The sequence below is a fragment of the Aptenodytes forsteri genome, unplaced genomic scaffold (assembly GCF_000699145.1).
Source record: "Aptenodytes forsteri isolate BGI_AS27 unplaced genomic scaffold, ASM69914v1 Scaffold87, whole genome shotgun sequence".
Classification (NCBI taxonomy): domain Eukaryota; kingdom Metazoa; phylum Chordata; class Aves; order Sphenisciformes; family Spheniscidae; genus Aptenodytes; species Aptenodytes forsteri.
The window spans coordinates 6,467,146-6,493,570 of record NW_008796041.1 but is presented as its reverse complement, the minus strand read 5'-3'; the positions used below and the strand labels follow the sequence as shown (position 1 = coordinate 6,493,570).

The following is a 26,425-nucleotide window of genomic DNA, read 5'->3' as shown; positions in this document are numbered from 1 at the left end:
CTTAATTCTCTCAGCCTCTTATACATCACATGCTATGGTCCCTCAGCTGATCTTCTTCCATTAGGTCAATGTTTTCCTTGCACTGGGGAGCCCACAACTGGGCACGGTACTCCCGACAGGAGCTGAATACAGGGGTAGAATCCATTCCAGCAACCTGCTGGCTGGATACACTTCTGCTAATACAGCACAGTATGCAGCTGGCCTCCTTCGGCACAAGGGCACCCTGCTGATTTTGATAGTTGGGGAGGTTTTTCTAAGAGTGACGAGAGATCCTTTTAATCCTGACCCTATAGAAGTCTGACATTCTTGTGAGATTTTTTAGCACCAGCTTCCTAAATCTATTATAACAGGATGGTTATTCCCAGCCCCATGTGAGTTTGCTGGCAGACAGTTATTCTACAAGCAGAAAACAACCAGGACCCCAGTAATATGTGAACCATAAAAGCAATGCAAGACATGTCTGTAATTATTTTCTGACGATCAGAGATATATTTGTTCTCCTGGAGCTCTCTTCCTTTGTTCTACTTGAAACCATCTGTAGTAAAAAAGATTAGCCTTTGTGCCTACCAACCTATAATGCCCTGTTAAGCCAGCAGGAGTTTCAGATGTGAATGAATCCTAGAGTCTAGCCAGAGTACCACTCCACTTGTCTGCTTGAAACAGAAGAGTGTGATTCATATCTGAATATTTTAAAAAATCAAAATTGATCTGTACAAGAATCACTTGACCTGTTCCCTGCAGACTTCAGAAGCATAACACCAGATTCAAATTTGATGTAGCTAAAACCAAAATGTCGGTTATATTAGACAGAAATTATTTTAGAATACTTGGATCAAATTCTCTGTGTCCACTATTGCTAGGACTCCAACGATTTGTTTCTTTTTCTCTGCTAAATACTTCCATATTTTTACTTTTTTGTGGAGTTGTTATTTCTGCCTTTGTAACGTCCTGATCAGATTGTGTTTTTCTTCAGAAGTAGCTTACACAGCATATATTAAATAATGATGATGAGAGTATACAAAATAATACAAAGCCAGATTTTGGCATTTTTACTCATGTTAGCATCAAATTCTAATGTGGAATCAAGTTGCAGACAAACCATATTCAAGAGAAGTATTACAATTTAGATCAAATACAAAATACACTAGTGTTGATTTCTGTCTCAAAATTCATATCAATACATTGTATCTCTTGCACATAATTAACGTCTATAGGAAACATAAAAATGCACAGAAAGTAAAAAGAGCATAACATGGATTTCTATAGACATTTTTGTAGATAGCAAATATGTTTAAACAAACATTTCTGAAAGCTATAAGTTGTACAGATCGGAGTTGATTGCAAATTATAATGCAATGGAGGAAAACGACTGTTGCTAAGCTTGTCTTACCTGTTCCAAGAAACAAGACATGGTATCTTCCATCAGCAGCATTCACTCGATCCACAGCAATCTTTGTATACTTGTAGTCAGCTCCTATCCGGATGATCAATGGCCTCTTGTGTATTGGGTAAATGGGATTAAACATCAAAGGGTGATTCCTGATGAAGGTCACAACATCATCTGGAAACTCTTTGGTTGTCCGCATATTAGGTGTGAAGGCTCCTCCTGGACACTGTAAGAAACATGCACAGCAATGCTTAACAATCTTTCAGAGAGTTTTCATCTCCAAGTCATTTACAAATATTGACAGATAGTTGACAAAGTAAGTTTCCAAACGAGCACTTCAGACTCTCACTGAAAGTAATTATGTTCCAGTAACGGGAATGAAGTGCTTGAATAGCTATGCTTTGAACTCCCATAAATTCAGATAAAGCAAACACAAACGTATTTTTGCACTTTCAAAAGCCAGCTTGATGGCAAAGATCCATACTTCTGGACCTATTTTCAAATTCTTTATGCTTCCAAACTGCCTGTTGAAAAAAAAAAAAATCCAAGCGATTGCTATGGGAAGACACCAAACTTTCACAGCTAGTTTGTTATAGATTTAGTACAAAGGCAAAAGGTAAAATTTGCTATTAACTGTAATTTGGTCAATATCAATATGCCTCTAGTCATCACGTTGATTATGAGATGGCAAAAGGGCCTGTGACTCATCTTCATATGAAAAAACAGTAATATGGAGTTGATGAGGGGGTCCCATGACAACTCATTTACATCTGAGAATGTAAATTGACCATTCACAAGGTCTTGTCTACACTTTCCCCTATGCCCGAGAAATAACAGAGGTCCATGAATACTCTGGATGCTTCTTTACATGTAATGAAGAACCATGCAAATAATGAACCCAGAGGCATTCTGGGCCTCATGAGGAAATAAAAGCAATCTTAGAAATCTCAAGTGTTTACTGAGACTGAAACTAAAAGAAGACTGTGGGAAGAAATCAGGAGCTATGTCAGTAACTGGTATAATGTTCTGGATGTACCTATGTTAATTTACATTACTTTTTTTCAGTCACTGTGACTGCATTTCTCATTGCTGCTCCTGAGCTTTCATTTTACCCCTTACCAGATTTCTGAGCTGTGAAACTCCCCTCGGAGTGTTGGAGCTATTCAGAAATACTTCAACACAATATTTTTCCAGTTGGAAAATGTTGATTTGTTCAATATGAAGCATTTCATGGAAACTTGTTTATTTTGATGAGGACCATTCTTACATCTAGGATGGAATTTCTGGTCAAAACCACAGACACAAAAATAGCTAGTAGCTTAGGGAGAGATTTACCTCACCTGACTTCTACTGTCTCAAAGTCAGGCATTTATTCTTAGTTAGCCATCTAGGTTTCCTCTGCAGTCAGTAATTCAGACTAGATGACCTGCTTTTAGATGGCTAAAATTACATAAAATGAATCATACTCTGAGAGACTAGGAAACTCGCTGGGGATATATGAGTCATGTGTCCAACCTACCTGATGTGAGCAAACTTTAGAATCTGGGTCTTCACCTCCCAGGGGTTCCCTCTAACCACCAGGCAGGGGTGCCTGTTCTACCCTCACTGCTAAAAGCTGTTCCATCTTGTGCACATAATAAACTATTCATTGGGCAATACCAGGAACAAAGTAGAGAGGGGACTGCAGCCTAATCCCAGGCTTTAGAATCATCTTCTGGCTCAATTAGGATTTAATTATTTATACGAAGTAGAACAGCTCTGGTAGGAATTCTTTAAAAGAAACTGCTCTGGCATCAGTTACCTTCAGGAAGAAGAACCAGAACTCAGCTCAGATATGGGTCTCTTTTCCCATCTGACATCCTTGACAATTGATTCTTCTGGACTCTTATTTATCCTGAGGATTTTGGTTTGGTTCTCATCAGAAATGGCACTACACGCTAGCCCTCTAAGCCCTCACAAAATTGAATTCTGATTATCTTGTTTGCTCTACTTCTTCGCTCTGTGGCACTTCCATCCACAGTCTTCCAGGAAATGTATGGAGCTATCTGCTAAGATCAGCAACAAATGCAGAAAAAAGAACTGTCTTCATAAATTTGTAGGCTATTAGCAAGATTATTCTACTCGGTAGTGGTCTGCCAGACCCCAGTTCCTCTCCAGAGGGATTCTGTTTCACGAGCAGTTCAAATTAAACTTTCCTGTCCTGAACAGCTCAGTTAAAAGAAGACTTTCTCTGATACTTTCTATCCTTCCATTCTTGACTTGGAGATCATAAGACCTTTGTCTGTGACTTCCTGCAAAAATGTCTGTGCTATGGTTCACCCCAGTATGACCCTAAAAACTTACATTATATTGTTGTTCTGAGCAAAGCCTTAACAAACATCTTTAATCAATTAATTCTTTTGCTATCCCCTGTATAAACCAATGACAAGCAAAAGATGTTACTGAAGAACCCTATAAGCTCTCCCTTTCCTGGAGGGATTGAATGTGTATCCTTCACACCTCATTCAAGGACTTGGCTACACGATAATTATGTTCACAGTTGATCACCATGCAGTTAGATTGCAGAGAGAAACAGAATTCTTTAATTTACAGCATATTCCCCAAGATGCTGTAGGTACAAAAACTATTTCTGTAAACTCTGAAAAATGGAAACTATCTTCAGACATCACTGAATTTAGTAGCAAGATGCCAGTTATGTAATTTTTTTTTTCCTTTCTTTTTCCATGAGTAAGTTTTGCTTGTGGAGAAATAAGAAACCATTGGTATTTAGTGAAGGGCAGCCAAACACTGTGGAGTTGATTACGGCCAAATGGACGTATTGCTTTATTTAATCCTACTGAAGCTATACCAAAGCCTTTTCATTGTTTATCCAATATACTGCGACACAATTAACATTCATTTCTGTCCAGAGGTTTAGTATGAATATCTCTTTAGGCAAGTAGGATTTTCCATGTGATATAAAAAGGCATCCCTGTCTAGTCCAGCATCCCAGAAGTTGCAAAAAACCTATGTTCCAGATGAAAGAGCCTCATGCCCCATAGTCTGCAAGCGTGGCTATTCAAAGTTAACCCTTTGAACACAAATTCTGAGCAGCAAAAAAATCCCCATGTCCTGATTTTTACAGATGCTTTGAAATAAGTGAAAAATAGCGTTTATGGCATGCATTTAAAAGTGGAACTTTTTGGCAGTAAAATAAAAGCTAAGCCAAACAAGCCCCAGCTTAGAAAATACGCCTTTAAGATACTGTGTTGTGGCTGAGTTGTGAGAAGCACGGAAAAGCCAGTGATCGGAAAACCAGCAATGATCATCTTAAAAGAATCTCTTTTGGCTTTGTTTTTTGTGTGAGCTATGATCTAAGAATTTATCTTCAAATTCAGAGCTCATCGGCACATCTGAAAAATGTAGATAATTTCTGTCACCATGTTAAATCCAAATCTGAATTGTTTTTTTCCCTTTCCATTGTGCTGCCCAGTTTCTTTAGGCCCATCTGGAATACCTCATAAGCCTCCATGAGGCGAACCAAGAATAACATGGCAGTGGTTGGGGAAACACATACAAATACAATATTTTGAAGCAGCAAGAAACTCTGAAATGTGACTAGTCATAAGAGCGTGAAACTTCCTGTTTAAATGGGCCATTTATGTTCTTTTTTTGTAAAGTTTAAGCTTAAAGCCTCAGTGAACTCATGAGATTAGAGCTGTATGAATTAATTGCAAAGAAAGAATAATGCTAGCATTAGACCTTAGTGGAATATCAGGTATTGATTAGCTAGTTCTAGAGATCTGGGAACATGAAGTCCTAAAGCTTACAGCCAGTAATAACTGCACTAAAATGTCATGAAGAATTGTGTGAACAGGGAGAGCTATTCCATGTATCTGTGCATTAGGGTACAAGAGAGAAAGAAAGAGAAAGAGCAAGATCTACAGCACAAAGATGAATATGAAAGAAACAGTGATATGGTTAAAGGTTCTTGCAGTGACTTGCAAAATTAAAATAAAATTTAATTTCCTGTGATAAATGGAAAAGCAACAAAGTGTTCACCTAAAAAAAAAAATCTAACGACATCATTGAGAGATGATTTATGATTCTGTGCATAACATTTAATTCTGGTACTCAAGAAATTGTAACAAGAATTCATAGGAGTCAGCGGAAGTCCACCCTACCACACTTCATTTAGCAAATATGGAATCAGAGAAGATTCTAGAGAAAGTTCATATATTCTTCATTAAAGCTGGAAATATTAGACTTTGTACTTCTGCTCAATCTAAATTAAGACTAGTGCAAATAAGTAAATAAAGAAATAAAGACAAAACTGCATCAACAGCAATTTTTATACACCATAAAGGTGAAAAAAAAAAACAACAATTCTGTTTAAAATCTTTCATGGGACATTTTTGTAAAACTTGGAAACAGAGCTAGCTCTAATGGTGTACAGAATTTATTGGAAGATTATTACTACCCTTGATACAGGGAAAGAAAGTCTTGAAAAATTTTCAAGGCATACAAAAAGCATTCTTAACAAGGACTACTATGAACTGATTGGCATGAAAACTCATCTATATCTAGGTCTCTCATCTAAGATTCAGTACCTGACAGGGTATTAGACCTAATCAAATGACACGTCCCAGAAGCCTTGTTCTCCTACTACATCTCCCAAGAATCCCAGTAGAGCTGCAAAACTTCAGAGAACTACAGAAAATTCATACAGACTGAAGACAGACTTACAGACATTTGGATCCGGACTGTAGAACACTCACAACGCTGTCTTTGTACACTTATTTATTTAGCTATCTTTTGCTCAAACATACACACAAAATGTAAATGTGCATGTAAACAATATGACTGCCACCTAATGAAATAATTCTTACCACCTTTTGAGCAGAAAGAGCAAGAGCGATTAACATTTTGCACAACTTTTAATTCTCTAGATTTCCAGATACTATGTGATTTGTATGGCAAGCTGAGAAACAAATAAAATTGTTCTGAACTGTAACTAAGTGCCATAGTCACATACAGTCCATTCTCCTGGATTAAATAATATTTATTTATGTATTAAACAAAGACAAGTAATTGGCAAGCCTGCATAAACATCTTTGTACTTACAGTGCCAGGTCGCGGGTACGGAATTCTGCCCTGATATGGAATCAGCTGGTGGTTTGGGCCCTCCTTGTGTGCAAATGGCCCATTGAACACGGTCTGGATGTCAGATAGATGATACACACACACGGCTGAGCCTTTAAATATGGAGCTGGAAGACAGCGGGAACAAGTTAGTATTGCAATCTACCAACTTTTGTCTAGCTTTTCCATCATTTTGCATGGTGCAATAATGAAAGATACCTCTAAAAGAATATATTTAATACAATTTAATGCTTCTATTTAGCATGGATTTAATACATTTAAAATCAACTAATTTAGCTTCCCAATATAATCCATTACTCCTTAAGACCTAGCACCTTTTTGGACAGTGAACTGAAAAAAGAGGGAGGAAGGTACGACCCTACCGGTGGAATAAGAAAGTTTCCTAATGTTGAATATAAAAGAAATATAATCTGGCCCCAGTTAAATCAATGGCAAAAATATTGCTGACTTCAGTGAGACAAGAGTTTTATAAACTTTGTACTGCCAAACTCAGCACAGGTTTCCAGAACTCCCTACCAGTGTATTAACCACAAGACCTCCATGAGCCTCCTAAAATACATGGCTAAAATATTAATCAAAACATCCAATGCAATTACAGTTGGTTAGATTATTACAATCAGTTGCCAGCTTTTCTAAGCAAAATGGGGACAGGTTGTGGCTGTAAAGGAATTACTCCTATACAGTCCTCAAATCCACCCACAAAACTGCTCTTACAAAGACCCCTTCAAAAGGGTTGAGGTTTGATGCTTCCTGAGGAGAACCCAAGGGGTCATCTATGAGAAGGGCATGTTTTTCCACTGCTCTGGGTTCAGCAATGGTCTCAGATGTCTCCTCAGCCAGCGCAAGCCCTGAATGGCCTCCATCACACCGTGATGATGGAAGGCACTAGTGGAATAATTTCTAGAGTGATGCTAAGGCTGATTGGAGTGAATTAACTCCTTTTTTTTTTCTCTCACTACATTTAAGGTTTGGGATATATATCTTAACAAAATGGAAACTCCAGACAGTCTGAAATCTGCCTGATGTTAACTGTAGGATGAAGATAACCCAAGTAACCCTCTGTTTTCAATTGGAAAAGAAAAAAAAAATTCCAGAAAAAAACTGAAGACATAACACATAGTGTCTAAACAAGGAAAGTGCAATCCACATAGCTCTCAGCTATATATGGATTAGCAGGACAAACCTTTTAAATGGATTATGGTATTTGTGGAAATTTAATAGGTTTTAAGAAATGTATTTAATCTTTCCAGTTGTTTTATGTTAGATTTACAGCAGATTATGCCACCAAAATAGTTTGCTTCAATATTACTTGGTTTCCTTCTGTATGGCTTAAATAAAAGTACTAATAGTTATTATTTGGTGGGATGTTTCTCTCTTGCTACTGTTATGAGTTGGAAGTCTACAGAGGTAAAAATAAAGGAACTTCTAAGGAGCAAAAATCATTATGATTGCTGTATTTAACTAGGTAACACATCCAATCTATAGTCAAACAAAGGGAAAGAAAGCATAGACCATGTGGTTCATGATAACAGAAATGCATGAGAGTAAAAACTTCAGTAGCGAGAGAAAACAGCTTGAGAGCCAGGAAAAAGTGACCTTTTCTCTTTGTTGTCACCTTATATGGTCCTGTGATTCAAATCTCATTTCCACTGCAGGGATACCAGGAGAATTAGGTAAAAGTGTTTCCAGTTCAGGCATGTTGCATCCACAACCTAATCGTAAGTGTGGTTTTACTGCTAAACATAACCTCAGCATTTTCTCTTTTTGTGCTGTAGGAATCATAAAATGTAGACAGCACCAGTTTACAAGTTATGGGATTCTTTTTTTCCCAATTAAATATCATAAAATCATGTTTTCCTGGCTGGTTCACACATTTGAGAAAGCAGATCCCTGGACCACATGAAAAAAGACAGAAAAGTGTATCGGGAAAAAATATTTTTTCATGCAAGGATTTTTTTACTACAAATTGCTATTAATTGCCATCAAAGAATTTGCTAATTTGATCAAATAAATTAAATGAAATAAAAAAATAAGCAAAAAACCTCTTTGAAGTTAAGTAATAACAGCTAAATAATACAGGATAGCATATCAGAAATCAGTAAGCAGTAACTATTTTAGTGTATCGGGAAAAAATATTTTTTCATGCAAGGATTTTTTTACTACAAATTGCTATTAATTGCCATCAAAGAATTTGCTAATTTGATCAAATAAATTAAATGAAATAAAAAAATAAGCAAAAAACCTCTTTGAAGTTAAGTAATAACAGCTAAATAATACAGGATAGCATATCAGAAATCAGAAAGCAGTAACTATTTCTATTCTGTATACTAGCACTATGTGATGAGGGCAAGAGAAAAGTGAAAAAAATAAAGATGGCAGAATCTGTTGGTCCACCTGTCGGTCTATCTTTGTGGAGAGTTTCAGCATAGTAAGCCATATGTAGTACTTCCACTGCCCTTGGGAGCCCGCTGAATGCTTTCTAAACTGTACAGTAAGTGAATACTACTGACTGATAACGGGGTGCTTAAGGCTGCAAGGAGGTGACCAAATGCCATGTAAGCTTGTCTTTCTGTAGCCAGCTGAAGCTGACATGGGTTATTTGCCATCTGTGTGATCATCTGCCAGCTGAGAGACTGGAAATTATTTGTATGAATTCGTGTAAGAATTCCCAGTTTGATCCTTTGGGGTGCTGGATGTCCTTCAGGAGGTGTTAAGTGCTCTCAGATGCCACGAGTTCACTGCATTGAAGTCGTTTAGCTTTCTGCTGCCGAACAGTAGCAAGCGGCCCTCCGCAGAAATGTTTTCCCAGTGCCAGCTGACAGTATGTCAGGGAGCAGTGTGCTCCAAGCAGCATAGCTCTCACATGGATACCAACAGTAATGATACTGAGACTGTTACTCCTGCATGCAAATGATGGCCACAGGAGATGTACAAAGTTGCACAGAACAGCCTTGACCACAAACCATCACTTTTAGTTTTTATATAGAAAATTGGGCAGTTCAGGAAGGTGATTTTTTTCAAATCTCCCCATTTACCTTGATGTTGTAAAAATTCCATACACAAGTGTTGTTCTGGGGTTATCTGTCTCTAAAAGAAACACATCCTCTGTAAGAAAGAAAAGGAAAAAGAAAAAACATTTTGAATACTAATAAAAACTTTATTTTCCGGTTTAATTTATGACTTTTTTTCCTGCTGAAGTCAACAGTAGTTTTGTCTCAGACTTGAATGGGAAAAAGCAGACTTACCGTATGAATGGACCATATGCATAAATCCAGCATTTGAACATTCAGAAACAGATTTGGAAATTAACTCCACGCCATCTAGCCTTATGAAGACAGAAGGCAAAGATTTTCAAATGTGTTCAGGATCCATGTCCCACATTTCTCTCAGCTGGATCTCGTTTCAGCAAGTTGTTTTAACAGTAGGCAAACATTTAAGTTGCAGTAGGTCAAAGACAAAGACAGTTCCCATAGACAGATGTAATTCAAAGCAGGGCAATTAGGTGTTTTATCATCCAGCACACACCCTAGATGCCCTCACTAGCTCATTTTCAACATGATATGAATGACACACAGTTTTGCAGTGAAGACACCGAGAGATGTAAACCTCCCAGCTTCTGTTGTGTAGAGATTTATTGACTGCACTATGCAAAGCTGAATTTGCCCACCTTTACCTCTGATCTGTTGATTTTTTTCACACTTCAGTGAAAAATACTTTAGTCTCTGAGTTTCTCCTTACAAATGTTTGTAATAACTATAATCAAGCTACCTCCTAAATGTATTTTACAACACACAAAAAGACTGAACTGTTTGAGCTTTTTATCATAGAATATGTTCTTTAGCTTTCCATTAATTTATGTAGCTCCTTCATTTAACCCTCTGAATTTTTAAAATATTCTTTTAAATATGTCAAAAGCAAAAGACTTCACCGTGCAGAACTGGAAGTGTTACGCTCTTCTGCATTATACACGAAAACAGAAGCATGTGCTTGCTCTCTCTGAGTTTTCTGCATTTCCAGCTGTGGTTGTATTCTTCCTCTTTGCCAGAGGATTGCGCTGGGAGCCCAGACTGAGAACATTGTCTCCTATTCTGTATGGTCCTACGTTTTGTCATACAGAAAACTAAAAGCGGTTATCCTACTGCTTTGTTGAAAAGGAGCGTGCTGGTAAATCACAGCTCTGAAAGATTAGTTGCTGTGGCAGTGCTTAGGCACTGGGAACTCCTGAAAGTCAGTCCTCCAAGCACCTTGCACATGCTGAGTTAGAGCAAGTTAGGATCTGCTTCTAGGCCCATCAGGTTCCATTGAAACCTTGAACCAATATAAGTACATCGAATATTTGTTACAATACCAAGTCAAAAAGACTCTGAACTCCATTTGCTATGATGGAAATCAGCAATAATGCCCAAGAAAAGAGAGAGAGATTACAATGGAGAGAAGGTCAGAATCAGATGCAGCCCCAGTGTGGGGCCTGTTAGCTATTTATATTATTTATATTTATAATTATATTTATTTATATTTATATTTATACTAATACACATACCAAATCTTCCAATACCTGAATTTAGAACTATGACATTGCACGTCACAGCTGTGGACAATATAGAATTTGAAAGTTTCTGATAACATTGTTTAGCACTTAACTATCAAGATAAGCATCTATTAATTCCTTATTGAAAGGAAACCTCTTGTGACTGCTGTATAGATTATTCACTGAATATTTGCAGTTTCATATGTTGAACTGAAAATCTAAGTGCCTGAATGAATCCTGAGAAATTGTATTTATTCATACAATCATCGCTGGTGCCAGTAACAGGATTTATTAGTATTATCTGGAACTATCAAATTGAGGCCTTTACCCAATGATCAAAAAAGAAAAACTGCATTGCGGAAGAGCTATGTGTTACACAGTGGTATAAGAAACAGTTTCAAAGAGATGTAGGTTAAAAAACCTCTATCATAATCCTAACTAGGAGCAAAATAACAATAGACTTCACTTGTTCCCTTCCAAATATTAATTCTTTACATATATAATTCCTTTACATAGTCAAGATTAATTACCTTTATTTCAAAGATAATGATAATTACCCAGAGAGATTTATGAAGAGTGTTTTCATTGCCTGTCATAAAACTGCAAGGGGAATTTTGTCATGAATTTCTACAGGGCCAAGATTTCACTGTCAACAACTTGACTAAGGAGCTGAACGAACATCAATAATTAAATATGCACAGGGTGCAGGATTTAGATGAAACTTTTAAGGGATTTTTCTTGCCATACCTAATTCATCAAAGTACGTTTCTGTTCCATCTTCATCCATTACTGAGCACACAAGTCTTGCTTTCAAGAATGTTGTCCACTTGTTCACGAGACTACGCTGACCACCTGTGTCATTCTGGAAAGGAATATTATTTTCAGAAAAAAAATACAACACAGCTAACATTTTACCGGTATTTCCCACATTTTCCTCAGGTTAATTTGACTCATCCTCTAGACAATTATGCTGCTATATTCAATATAAAAAAATAGATGAGCCTAAACCAAATCCCCTCATCTAAACACTCCAGATACAGGAAAAACAGGAATTAGTTTTCTGAGCAGACTCTCTGTGCTGGGCTAGCAGGCTTGGGAGGGTTGGGCAGTAGATTTTGTGCAGCAGCAGTTTGTGTAGGTATGATTGGAAAGGCCTGTGGAGGTATGTCGCTCACTGACACCTAGTGTGGAGAAGTCCATGCTACCTCTAAAAGGTCTAAGAGTCCTATGGAGGGATGTTTCTTCTAGTCCTGACGGCAGTATAGCTGCATCTGACCTAGTAAGCCATGCTGGCCCATGAGATGGATGCTCTGAATTGAATTCAGAAATGATGGCTAGCATGGGTCAAGCTAGTTTTGCACTGTTGCAAGTCCTGCTAGCTTGGTCCGGAGCTGGCTTGGTCACAGCTCGCTCAAGGATCTTTCCATCTCTCTCCGGTGCAAGGTGGAAACGGTAACTGCTAAACCAGATGGTGCAGCACAGAGGTGATAGCTCCTGCCTCATTCTGCTGGTGAACGTCTTAGATAAGAGCAGTATCTTCCAAACTGCATAGCACAATGTCACCCAAGGAAAGGGAACAAGGAAATGTAGAAGCTAGGCAAATGTGATTTCGATGAAATGCTGTGCATGTTTCACTGGTGCTCCTGGAGCTGGTAATCCGACTTTTTGGGTGACCCATAAGGGGTCTTTTGGGTGGGTCTTTCTTGGCACCATTGTACTAATATATTTGGCCAGTCTCAAAGGTGTTGATATATGAATATGATGGTACACAAGTATACACATATGACCGGCTCAGATTTATTTTCATTGGCTTTGGGATTCTGCCACTGACTTCAGTGTAAGTCTAAACAGGCTGAGGCCTTTCAGAAATCATCTGGGCTTCATTATAACAGTAACAATAACAAATACAGCTATAATTGTGTGAAATGTCTTCTTGTAAAATACCCAAAAAGGCCTTTGGGCACCCTCACAAAAATATAGAAGATGGAGATTATTAAAGAGATCACATGCCTCATTATATTGCTAGGGAAGGAGTTTAACACAATCCCAAACACACCCTCACACCCATGCACAGCAATGTCACAAAGAACTAAATTCTAAAGAAGACCCAGATTAAAGACAGGGAATACACAAATGCTCACAATTATCTTCCTGAGCTTTTCCAAAAGAAGGAATGAAAAGGCTAACAGTAACTGTGCATTTATAATTTTTCTCTCATTAAAAAAAATCCGTTTCACCAGAGATATTAATAGCTGCTTCAATAATTTTTCATCTACAGTTGATTACAGATACGAAAAAGGAAATAGAGACAATGAGGAGTGCTGTGATCGTAAATTAATTACTGCATAGGAGCAGCCGTAACTCCTGAATTTAATTTTCCTGCGCACATTTTTAAAGTTAGGCTCACACATACATCAATGCAAGAACTCAGAAAGGACAGATATTGTAAAAATGAAAACAATATTTAAAGGTTAAATCAACCCATTTAAAAGCTTGGCTCTGATATTTCCAATGTGTTTCAAAGATTTTGAGTTTGTGGTGTGTGTGTATTTTCCTGCGCACATTTTTAAAGTTAGGCTCACACATACATCAATGCAAGAACTCAGAAAGGACAGATATTGTAAAAATGAAAACAATATTTAAAGGTTAAATCAACCCATTTAAAAGCTTGGCTCTGATATTTCCAATGTGTTTCAAAGATTTTGAGTTTGTGTGTGTGTGTGTGTGAGAGAGAGAAAGACTTCACTATCTTATAATTCAGTTCTTCTAAGCAAAGAATGTACCTAATTTGTGCAAAGGATAGCAAGTTTGGAAATTCAACACTGGTAACTATTCTGACTCAGTCAGAGAAATACACAAATCCCTGAATCTCTAAATTTCCATATCATTATAGGTATAGCCAGACATATATAACATGTTCAGACCCTAGCTGTGTGTTCAGTAACAGCTCTTCTTAATTATGAATGTGGAAACTGAAACAGGAAATTTGTTTCGAATATAAATCGAAAATATAAAGGCTTTTCAATCATTTAGTCTTTTAGCTTATCATGTCACACTAGCAGCTTGTTCCAACAACCTGGCAAACAAAATAGTTCTTACTGGGCATATTCTTGCAATCATTGAATGAATTTGCTTTGTGCTGCCGCTGTTGTCTGTGAGTCTCTCTTTGAAGAAGAAGTAGATTTTGGCATCGTTGGGGTCCGTGCCATCTGGGATAACATGAGCATCCACAAAAATAGGCTCTGAAATGAAACAGTATACCAAAAAGATGAAACCAAAAGATGTATCAGCATAAACAATTAATGACTTGACAGTTACTGACTGCTTCAAGGAAATGCTATATAATGCATATAGAAGTACTGCTGTGGCAGGTTAAGCTATATGCTCTAGCCTCATGTCTGTATATACCAGATATCACCAGTAAATGTCTTACGGCTGGCAGCCTTAAGTTTCTGCGTCCTCACATTTTATCCCACAGCAGATTTTTAGAAAAGTGATTAAAATGCAGAAGCAGTAGTACTAGATTACTGCAGAGATTCAAAGACTTGGAAAAAGAAGAGGGAAGAATCAGTGTGTTATCAGGGGCACTTAAGGAAAGACTCATTGAGGGAAAACCTAAAAGTAAGCTGTTGAAAGACTCATTAGGAAAAGAACAAATAAGGTACATAAATAAGAGAGGAAAATAACTTGTGGAACACGGCAAAGGAAAGCAGGATACGCAAATGCTTAGACAGCATTTGACTTCATATCAGAGGTTGATAAACGTAACCAAGTGTACATGCAAAACATTGCAAAGGAGCATTAGTGAGAGAGCAAAATAATTTATATCCTTAACAGCAAGCATATAATGGACATCGGAGAGTCCTCAGAAGGCCTTCTCCTTTGTCTGAAGGAAGAAGAGGACCCTCTTCCTGCATGAAGGCTGTATCTTTTCAGTGATCATGCAAGATTGCTTGATTGGTTGAAATACAGCACAAATCTTGAAACAATCCGATACAAAGGTTGGATCTCTGACAGAAAACTCACTTTAGACTGCAGCATTTTTCTAGTCACGCAAGCCCATTAATATAACAAATGTCATGACTCTGGCTCTAAAAGAACGTGGAAATAAATTGTGCTTGTCAAGTACCTGTTCTGAGCGTATGTAACAGGTAGATTTTCCAGAAATTAGACATTTTAATGGTTCTTTTTCCCTAATTCACTTTAGGGTGCACACTTCAAGGTGTGCAGATAAGTGTAAGAATGTATAGCAAAAGAAGAAAAATTTAGAGAGCAGACATAGTTTCCCATTCATAGTGAATTGAATTTGTTCTGATTGCAATCCTGTGATTTCACTGTAGTCACAGCCACACAGGAATAACAAGTCACCCTAAAAAGAGTCAAGACAAAAACACAGTAACTTTACTTCAACATACCTGGGGGCTTTTTTAAATCGGAACTGCTATGTCAGTTGCTCTATAACCTTTGACACCTATCTCTGCTCAGAGGGTTGACCACCATTTTAATTGAAAATAGTTTAATTGGAAGGAGTCTTCTTATCAGTGAAGTCAGGGACAATTTTCACACTGATTTCAGTGAAGCCAAGAGTTAAGTGTTTGCACTCAGAAATTAGTTTTCCTACTGTGTTTTGATAATCAATTTCTTACCACTGAAATAAATGGCAATAATTGCCACTGATTTCTCTAAAAATGGGACTGTCCTCTGCACACATTTTGAATGCAAGTGGTGGTGAGTCTTCTGTACAGAGGTGGATCAGCCTGAATTAACTGAAGTTGGTAATTCATTAGAAATAAACTTAGAATCAAGCACTCTAATTTAAGGCAATGTCTGATGCATTAGAGGTGGAGAAGGCACTTCCCTAGAAGTCAGATTGTCTGACCGCTTGCCATTTGAAAGCTTTTCATACACTTTCACGTGAACAGTTTGGTTCAGTCTTAATGCAAAAAAGGCCATCAGGTGGGGTGGCCTAAGAGGTTGGCTCATGCAGCGAACCCTTTACATCTGTGCATTGTCTACAATATATATTTACACATATTTCGTCATGCTTCAACTTCATAAATTAAATTCAGAGAAAAGCTCTTTAAAAGACAAGCTCTTTATTTTAAACAAAACAAAGCAGAATCTCTGTGAAACCCATTAAAAGCTCTGGTAAAACAAAGGCATCTCACCACTCAGCCACTTGGAGTTGTGCTGGTCGGTTCGCACTGCATTCCTCCGGGTCAGGCTCCGAAAAATGGCCGCATCCGTCCCCATGAAATCAATATACATTCCTGAAAAAAGCTCTTCATCTGCAAAGAATTGAAATGGAGGGGAAAAAGCAAATGCATTGTTATGGCTTTTGGGAAATCCATGTTTACTGATCTATTTTTCTTTTAAACTCGTCAGCTCTTCATTTACACAGGAGTCTATACAGACAAATACTGGGTCATGGGAATGGGGTTTCCCTCTGATTTACAAAGACACAATCTAGAATGCATGAGAATCATCAGATTTTTCTTAAAGACTTTAGGGAACTGCATAATTTAAATGCAACAGCAGAACTGCATATGTGGTGTACTTTTCTTTGGTATGAAGTTTAGTTGCTCAATTTTCACTGCTAGGAATCACTGGAAAATCAGGCTAGTGTTATCAAAAAGAATCACATTCAATTTTTTAAGTATGTACTTCAAAAAGCTGTTTTTGTTATGGGAGTAGACAAAATGACTGGGCTGAATTTATTGCTGGTGTAAACTGGCACAACATCTATTGCAGTCAATGGATCAGTGCCAATTTTTACCAACAGCATTTTCAAGGCTGCCCCAGGCAGCCTTAAGCTGACTTCAGTATTGCAGAGGCCAGACAATCATATTATTGAACTTTACACAGAGTAATACGGAACAACAATTGTCCCCTTTTATGTACTTGATTCTCAGTATAGGGTCATTATGCTTGAACAGAATTAGACACGCAACTTTTACACTAACAGAACTATGAACTTCTGCTCCCTGTGTAGGGCTGAAAACTCAGTCCATCAGTCAGGATGTAGATGTGTGTTTGTGTGAGTCTGTGTGTGCGCATAAATATACGTATATATAATTATAATTCTAATTACATATACTATCATTTTCTACTCCGTGAATAACCAAGCAATTTCCACTGACTAATGACAATGAAACCCCAGAGTAGAAAACAGTAGCTAAAATAAACTCTAACTCTCAGAGTGGGAGTGGTGGCTGAATACATTCCAGTACAGCTGGGTCCTTTGATTGATGTTTTTGTCTGAATTCCTGGACTACCCAGAGAGTGTGGTCAAGCTGGCAAGAGTCACAGGTTCAGAAGCGCTTGAGGCTATTTTTATGCTCTGTGTGTGTGTGCGCATCAATATGGAAGACTGTTGACTCATGAGAGAATTAAAACTCTGGAGATTTTGTTTTTCTGCTGCTGGCTAGAGCCTGAACTGAATGCCTGCAGACCAGCCAGCAGCCACTCTTCTGCTCTCATCTCTCCCAGTGATGACAAGATTCATACACAGGGGATTTAAACAATGCATTTGCTGCATGTTTGTGAAGCATTTACTTCCTGAGCATGTATTGACAGAATGATGTTAGATCTATACTGATTTATAACTGATTTTGTATATTTGCCTCATTGCCTCAATCCGTCAGAGCTTTATTCTTGTTATGAAATAAACTGGCTGAAAGAGATCGGGCCTATGGTTCTCACTAAATGTTATGTACAGTCCTACGCATATACACATACGCACACACTTTAACAATAGAACTACACTATGTAATTTTAACAATGCTATTAGTTATGTCTTAAGCATTCCTAGTGTCTGCTTGCTAATCATATATCAGGTGATATCTGTTAGCTCCACTTCCTTTTGGTTAAACTCTGAAACCGCGCAGCACTTGGTCTGGACAGCACAACTAGTTTACACTACTTCTCTTTGTTACTGGGGGGAATTACTGAATTGATGAGGTATGTCTGATTTATAAATATCTCAGAGTCTTGATGAGGAGAGAGACATGCATCCTGCACGTTAATTATGCCAAGCTTCTTCAAAGCACATTTTTCATTGCTTTGATGCAAAATTGTCCTTGTACAATAGCAAATTGTACCAAGTTCAAATTTGTTTTTATAGCATCACTTTCCTCTGAAGGGTGAATCAGCTTTCCTGCTGTATTCTAGGCTGGTGATGCCCAACATTGTCAAGAAATCGCATCTATATTTAAAAATGGTTCTTTTGTTGTGGACGAGTTAGCCGGTCTGGCAGTATTTCCCACCTTCTGAAGTGAGGGGAAGGAATTCCTCCTGCAGAAGAATGCTCAAAGGAGAGTCCAATACATGGGCTCGGTCCCCTCATTATAACTCAAGCTGTGACTTACAAAATCTTCCCTTTTCTGGCACGGATATTGAGGCTAAATTCATTCAAGCTTAATGTTTTTGAAGTGACTGGACTTTGTAGTAACGGGGAGAAAATATAAAACCCAATCATCTGTGGGACTCTTTTGAAAAAGAATGTGACCTTTGCAGAATAATTTAAACTTTGTAGATGAATTATGTCATGAAAGATAAGTCAAACACTAGGGAAGGTCTCTTCAGTCACATAACTGAGAGATCAAGGAAGATAATGTAAAGTCTACTAAGATGAACAAAGCTGCCATAGATCTATTGTAGGGAAGAAAACCAGCTTACTGTATATACAGTAATTCAGAAACAATGTACTTTAATGGTGTTTCATAAAATCCAGAAGGAACAAGGAGAGGAAACTTTATTTTTTAATGACAGTTGATTCACTTAATAATACCAGAACAGCAATGAGTAGCAGTGGATTAATCCATCATCCACTTTGAACAAACATTTTCTTTACACAGTGAGTGTCTGTAAACACTGACCATAGATCACTGATGAGATAAAGATATACATGCAGCCAAGGTTCAGAGAGGTATCTAGGTAGCCTTTACCTGTCTTCGAAAAGTGCTTCAGTTCATACCTCTGTGAATGAAATTACTTGTCCTTTGTACTAAATATATTTGCAATGAGGAATAAAAAAAAAAAAAGGTAATTTATATTTTGAATAGACCATGTAGGATAGACTATATGATACTTCCCTTAAGCTCCATGAGACTCAAACTTCAAAGGAAGTATCTGGCACAATATGTAATTGCCATTGATTTCAGTGGAACCTGAATGGCAGAAACACCACACATTGTTCCCTTGTAAACCTTGGGTGAAACACGCAGTACCTGTGTGCACTAAGATTTATTTGCTAAGAAAGCCTGTTCCCTTCACAGCCAAAAATATAGCAAGGAGTAGGCACATGTTGAAAAATCAATGCTTTGGCACTAGAATTATGTGAACATGCTGCAAATGTGAAAGCTTGGGTTACACTAAGTACGTATAACGTGTCTCCTGGTTGGGGGAAAAAAAAAAGTTCTTTTATTGGTGACTTAGGTTGCACAAAGCATTTGCCCCCTTTGAGTTTTCAGTTAGGTGTGTAATAGGCACTGCAGTAATTTTTTGTATGGGGTATATCTCACAGTCACTGAGTACAGTCACCACCAATTCACAAGAATATTTGAGGTGTGTCAGTTGTATCACTTTCTGGCCGTTCAAATGGAAGAAAATTGCAGAATTGGTTGGGTATAAAGCCAACTGAAGAATGAAGAGCCTTGCAAGAGCTGGTGGGCTCTACAGCAGAGATGACAACAAAAATGAAATTCAAAGTAACTAAAGTCTTCAAGCTTTCTTTCCCTGGCTACTCTGAGATTTTACAAATAATTAAATGAGACACAAGTGCTGTCTAGGATGAACAAGGTCAGAAACTGTTCAAACATAAAATGCTAGACAGGGTAATGCAAAGTTGAAACTAACCCTGGGAAAAAATGTGCAAGCTGGAAAAGGGACAATCTTTTGTTTTCTGTTTCTCTCTCTCTCCCTTTCAACAGCTTATTTCTGCATTTCATTTGTACACCCACCTTTAGCTTCATGTAAACCCTGAAACAAGGATGGACCCAAGCCTTGTGCCTATCAGCCAGACACAAGGTGCTGCTCCTTGGAGGCTGAATTTGGTGTCCAGCTCATTTCAGGCATCCCATCAATCCACACCACGCATGATCATATGGGTTTAGACCTTAGCAACTTGGAGTATTTTTACTTACTGATCATAACAGACACCGTGTTCACATTAGGGTTGAAAGAACAGCGTCCCTTTCCTGATTCACACTTGGAGTCAATCTTGAAGATTTGTTCCTGCAATGTAGATTTGTGTGTCACTTCTCATTTTGAAACCATCAGACATAAAGTGAATTTATGCTTGGCCATTTCCAGCATTAACAATGCTCAGCACTGCTGGGCGCTTTTGCTGTCCCATCAGCAGTTTAGCTTTCCTACTCAGAATTTCACCATCTTTTTAGACAACTTTTTCATTGGTACCCAGTTATTTTCAAGACTCCTGTTATAAATTCAAGACACTGAAAGAAATAATTTTTCCCTCTAGCTCAGTTATGCTTTGGAGAGGTTGACTGATCTCTGCAATAACATCTGTGGAGATTACTTCTGTGTTTTTGAAGTTATTTATCCTTTATTTGCTGAATACATGGTGATACTTATACTAGCCTAGGACATTATACTAAAGCTACTAGAACAACAATACATATTAAATAAAAATCTCTTATGACAGCTGTCATTTGGTGATAGTATAAATAACTTGCTCTTTACTGAGCTATCAGACCTCCAAAAGTCCCCTAAATCATACTTATTTTCTTCAATACCATCTCTTGGATTATGTGTAGAGCTCCAATTCCATAGTGATAGGTGATTTATCCATATCTCTTGCCATAGCCTGAAATCTCTTGGAAATTTTTTGCTGTTTAGGAATCTTGGTATGGGGCTTTGTTTATATTTTGTGTGATTTATAAATAGGAAATACATTTGGCAAAGCAGAAGCAACCTGGACTACAGCTTGAAATACAAACAGCCTGAGTATCTTTAGAAAATTTGCCCATCTCGGTGCACCTCTTCACTTCTTTGTTCCCAGCAATACCGAAGAGCACAGTGTGCTGAGCAAGAAGGGACTCTTGGGTCCAAGTCCGTTCCTTAAAAACTGCAGTCAGTAATGGCAGAGACATCGATCCGTAGCACATCGACTCGCATACTATTGTATACCAAACAAACAACTTGTTCCTAGCCTCCTATAACAAACTTCTAATCTTTAATAAAAGGCTGAAAGACACAATTGCAAGGAAAAAAACCACCCAAACTTAAAACATTTCTGTTTCAAGAGAAAAAGGTAGCTGACAAGAATTCCAAAGAAAGGCTTCTGTGATGTAGATGCCAACCTATTAGTTATTTGACTAAGGGCAGCAACTCTTTATATTCCCTTTAACAATTAATGTAAATCACAGGGGAATGGGGATGCCACACAGGTCACTGAGCAGCTGTTTGGCAATAGTGAATTGGAGACTCCACCAACCTGAAATGCTCAGCTACAGCAGGAAGTTTTCATATCCATTATCGCCTCTCTCTTTTCCCCCTCTTCTGTTTTGCCTAATTTAATCACAGAAATCTTATCTATTGTTTCAGTAATAAGCTCTCTAAACAATGTTAAAACATAAGTATGAAGTTTCTAATATGATCTTGGGTTTTTTTTTGTTGTTTTACTTCTAGATTAATATGCAGCTTGATGTTAATCCATATTTACTATATTATACTACTATTTACCAATTCAAAATGTCCATTACTGCACTATTAAACTAGCTCCAGGATTACACTTGATTTTCATATATATTAAACTACTTTTTAGTCTAGAATTAATTCACATAGTGATTACATTTCCTTCTGTTTGCATTCATTTTGACATTAGAATATATTTGGGTGACTAAGAGAGTCATTATCAAAGACCAAAGTATCAAGTGTGCCAAGCAAGAAAATTAATTATTTTTTAACCTCCATTTCAGGGAAAAGGGCAACATTCTGCCTCATCAATGAAACCATCTTTTTTGTGATATTATGTGGAATGCTGGAGACAAAAGAGCAAAACAAGCCCAGTTCTTATGATTGTTGGATATGACTCTTACTGTCAGGCTTTGTAGCTTCTAGAGAAAAACAGATGTGCTTTCTAAAATTTCCATTTTGCACATGCAAAAACAGCCTTCTGTGCATGGAAAACTGTACTAAATTAAAGGTGAAATGATAAAAGCAGAGAAAAAAAAGAGTTCTCACTAGTCCCATCAGCACTACATAGTTTTTCATTCTGCTCTATTAATTAGTCACGCACTGATATGTGCAATGAGTTCAGAAGGAAATGCTTGGTTTTAAACTGTTATGCTATTGTTGGCCTGTACAGTAATGGCTTTGAGCATGCGATGCCTACAGTCAAGTGTCTGACAGACTCCAGACGTCTGAAACAGCAGTTTATTTAATCAATTGATCATAGGCATGTAGCTATACAGACAGGCTAAGTGAAGTCAGTTCTGCTCTTCCAAGACATGTATCTTTATTTTTAACTTAAGAAATTTAACATCTTGCATCATCTGGAGATGCCATTTCCCACTCTCCCCCTTTCCCCCCACCTCATTTACAAAAACCCTAAAATAATGAGATTTAGAGTTCTGTGGGCTACAGTACTACTACTTAAGCTGATAAAGGAATATTGCATTAATTAGAGACAAATGAGGTCACTTTCCATGTTTTAAATAATTTGTCAAGAAATAGGATAATGCTGAGGAAAGCTGACCTCAGTTTCAAAATACATCAAAGTAAGTTAATGCAGACTCTGTTAACCAGAAGGATGGATTTACTTATTCAGTTCTGCTTGCTTGTGCTTTCAAATTCAGGCCTATGAACCTCTACTTTTAGATAATTCATTAGGACTGAAAGTGCAGTGATTCAGACTACATACTCTGTTAAGGAGGTTGTAGCCGGGTAGGGACCTACCAAAAGTCACTGAGATCATCCCATGCAAACCTACCTGGAGAAACAATGATTTATCACCTCCCTGGCAACCTCTGCAGTAGTCTTAGGTCTTGCCAGAATTCCCATCTCACTCCCAATGAAATCAGTGATGAATTTCCCAGTCTCTTCCCTAGGAGCCAGCCCAGCTTTTAAAGCTGCCCTTACATGGCAAAACTCCAGGTAGCATGCTCTGATCTTCCTTCCCAACACATCTGCTTCCACACTGTACAGGAAAATATAATGCGCACCCCTGTGCCTGCAGACGTGAATCTGACCCAAAAACTACTGAGGTGCCGGGTCTCGGTTAAGTGCTTTTCTTTCTCCTTCTGGTTGCTTAATTTATTACCTATTACATTTGCACATAAACAAACACTTCACTTTCAAATCAGGAAACTTGGACAAATACTTACGAAACATCTGGTACTTTGTATCTTGAAAATATACAGTGAAACTGAATATAGAAAAACTGAGACATATCTAGAGAAAATAAGATTTACACCCTGGAAGATCCCACAGCGATGAGAAAACTTACCAACTTCATCCGGGCAGAATCTACTGGGGCAAAACTTGTGCAGTAGATGAAAGTTACCTCTACTGGGACTGCATCTAGTGGGTATTAAGCTGAAGTCCAGCAAACCCTCACATATCTGATTAGTTAGCCCACTTAAGGGCTCTTCCCAGCAATCAGTAACACAAGGAAGTTATAAGAAGTGGACGGCATATTTTACTTTTTATGTAACTGGCTATTTCCTTTCAAGTATTTCTTGGCAATTTTTCCAACAAATAGTAGGAATGAATTCACCAGAAAACATCAAATAAAAAGTAGTATCAAATGTAGCCCAGCATTTGGTATGACTGTGGAATTTTAGACAAACATCGTATTTGAGGCATGACTTCTGATCATGTCTTTGCTTCTTGCTGGTAACAGGTCAGAAAACTATGGACCTTTGTTCTTTTTCTATTTAACATGGGTGAAGGAACCTATTCGGATCAATGATTTTTGCATTTTCAAAATTTTGAGTTTTGCGTAACACGAGTAAGATCCACCACAAAATGACAAGATAAAATGAAAAGAGACTTACCTCAGACCTGCGCCCTCTGTTGACATACACACACACGGGGCTGAAGGCGCCGCTGCCGCAGACATACAGGTGTGTGCGATTGTACGACTGTATCACACGCACAAAATTTCCACAGCCATGCTGCAGGGAAAACAGAAAAAAATAATTTCACATTAGCAAGTGTTATTAGACGTTGGGAACTCTAGGGAATAGACATGATTTATAATTTTAATAGTATCATGAAAAACGCTACTAAGTTTGGTAGTCTCTGGATTTGAACAGCTGTAGACTTCTGTTTCCTTTTCATGCCATTTTGCCTAGCCTGGGAACTGGGCATTGATAGGGCACTAGAGAGGAATTACAGAGGAGTGCATGTAACTTTCCCATCTTCTCACAGCAATCTAATTTTCATCCACAGACTTTTCTGTGCCTTGCATGGAAAGAAGCAGGGCCTCTGCAGGAAAACAAGAAGTAACCTTATGAAGTTTCCTTAAGGACACCTCCAAAACAGTCTCTTTTTTTCCCCTAATTTTTTCATCATTGCTGGAGAGAATTAAAAAACAAAGGAAGCCCAAATCTCAGATCCCATTATTTGTGTAAAAAAATTCTTTCCAAAACATTAGAACTCTGAACAACACAAAGCAAATTTGCAGTGAATTGTTGCTTCATCTTGAAGATCAATGGTAACATCTTCAAATCAGCATGAAAATTAAAACAGAACATTAAATGCCACACAGTTTCACACCATCAGATTTACAGTTTTCTCCTTCCAGCACACCCCTTTTTTCTCTTGCTGTTTCCTTTTTTCACTATGATCAACTGTTAATGCACTTTAGGTTGAAAATAGAATTTTTTTCTGAATATTTTTCTTACTGAGATCCCAGAACTGCCTTCATATTCAATCATGCAAATCTTCACCAGAGGCAGTGAGAACTGCATGTGTTTTGTGAGCATAGGTTTGGATACTGTGTCATCAGTCATTTTCATAAAAATCAGTAGAGTTAATCCTTGTTCAGCAGACCGCACAGTTTATTTATATTTAAAGGCATTCACATTTTTGGTTCAGCAGGAGCTGGTACCGTACTACAACATCTGAAAACTGGTGCATACTTGTAGGTAGTTCAGTGTTCATAGAAGGAGTTTCTCTACAGGGAACTGCATGTCCTCAGTTAAGTGTTAGCTCTAGCTGTATCAGAAAAATCCTTTAACCCAGTCAAAATATATTGTTTCTCTAAAGCTGAGGGCTGTTCCTAAATGTTTCCATTTTCTCATATCCAGCTATCTTAGTTTGGCTCAAAGATGGCTTTAGTAATGTCTTGCTATCAAAATCATGTTTTTCTCAGCAGTACTACCAATCTACATTACAGCTGTGGAAAGGGAAGAAGGGCAGGTGAAGGTATACCACTAGCTTATATATGCCAGAGTGTAAACTGATGCTTTCTTTTCTTGCTGTCTGCGGAAAGCTTTTCTAGAAGACTCCTAGATAAAGGATTACATGCTGAGAAATCTCAGAATGAAAGTTTTCAGGGATTAGGGCCAGGAAACAATGTCTACATGAACAGTACTGGTACCTGGCACTTGCTACTCTGCTTCAGTACCATGCCATGCGCTTTCCAAAGTGCAAGAACACAGGGGTGGTTAGATGAACTGTGTCTTCATGTCTTTTCACTGATGATTTACAGACTAGTAACACAAGTTGGCTCAATGCCAACATTCTCAGATTTTAATGCTGTCTGGCAGGAAGACCATTTTATGATCTTCTCTGAGCCTTTGCCCATCTCTCTAGTGTTGAACCACTGAACTCCATTTGCAATTTGCTACATGATTAATCTGGGTACTGCACTGTGACTCCACAACCCAAGAAAGCAAGAAATTGTTATTTCAGAATATATTCTATAGGACTGCCATTCAAGAGCACCTATGCTTCAGTTTATTTCCCTTTCCTTGATATTGGAGTACTTTGTGGTTTTAAATCAGTCTGGTCTGAGGTGACATGAGAAAGTTGTCTTTAGGATGGATGTTTGTCAAAGGTGGTGGCTAAGCTGTAGATACTCACATACTACCGGCGCTTCTCTTGGAGCTGATACCAAAACAACCAAAGCAGTGCCTGGGGACCTGCCTTACTGTAAACATCTGAAAGTCAGACATCTATGCCCTAGGATCTCATCACAGTAAATGAAGAGAAATAGATGTCATACTAATGTAAGCATTCAAGTCAGCCTGGTGAACATACTATTTAGAGGTGACAATTGCTTTTCAGTAACAAAAAAGGCAGCCAAAGATGACAAATTCAGACACCAATGTTTGTCTAATGGTAGGGCAAATGAACAACCCCCTCTCGCTCTTTGCCCTTATCGCTCTTGCCTCCCCC

At 38.0% G+C, this 26,425-nt stretch overlaps 1 protein-coding gene across 3 annotated transcripts in view; it reads right to left on the bottom strand.

The window, feature by feature from the left end:
* The window catches only part of SEMA3C (semaphorin 3C), a 137,402-nt gene that overhangs the window by 22,483 nt on the left and 88,494 nt on the right, over positions 1-26,425 (bottom strand). For all 3 annotated transcript variants that reach the window (XM_009285523.1, XM_009285524.1, XM_009285525.1), the window contains 8 exons: positions 24,076-24,195; positions 20,200-20,290; positions 16,225-16,344; positions 14,156-14,298; positions 11,804-11,918; positions 9,564-9,633; positions 6,491-6,635; positions 1,391-1,613 (listed from right to left, as the gene is read on the bottom strand). In XM_009285523.1, the coding sequence (XP_009283798.1) occupies positions 1,391-1,613; positions 6,491-6,635; positions 9,564-9,633; positions 11,804-11,918; positions 14,156-14,298; positions 16,225-16,344; positions 20,200-20,290; positions 24,076-24,195 (1,027 nt within the window). The remainder of the gene's footprint in view (positions 1-1,390; positions 1,614-6,490; positions 6,636-9,563; positions 9,634-11,803; positions 11,919-14,155; positions 14,299-16,224; positions 16,345-20,199; positions 20,291-24,075; positions 24,196-26,425) is intronic.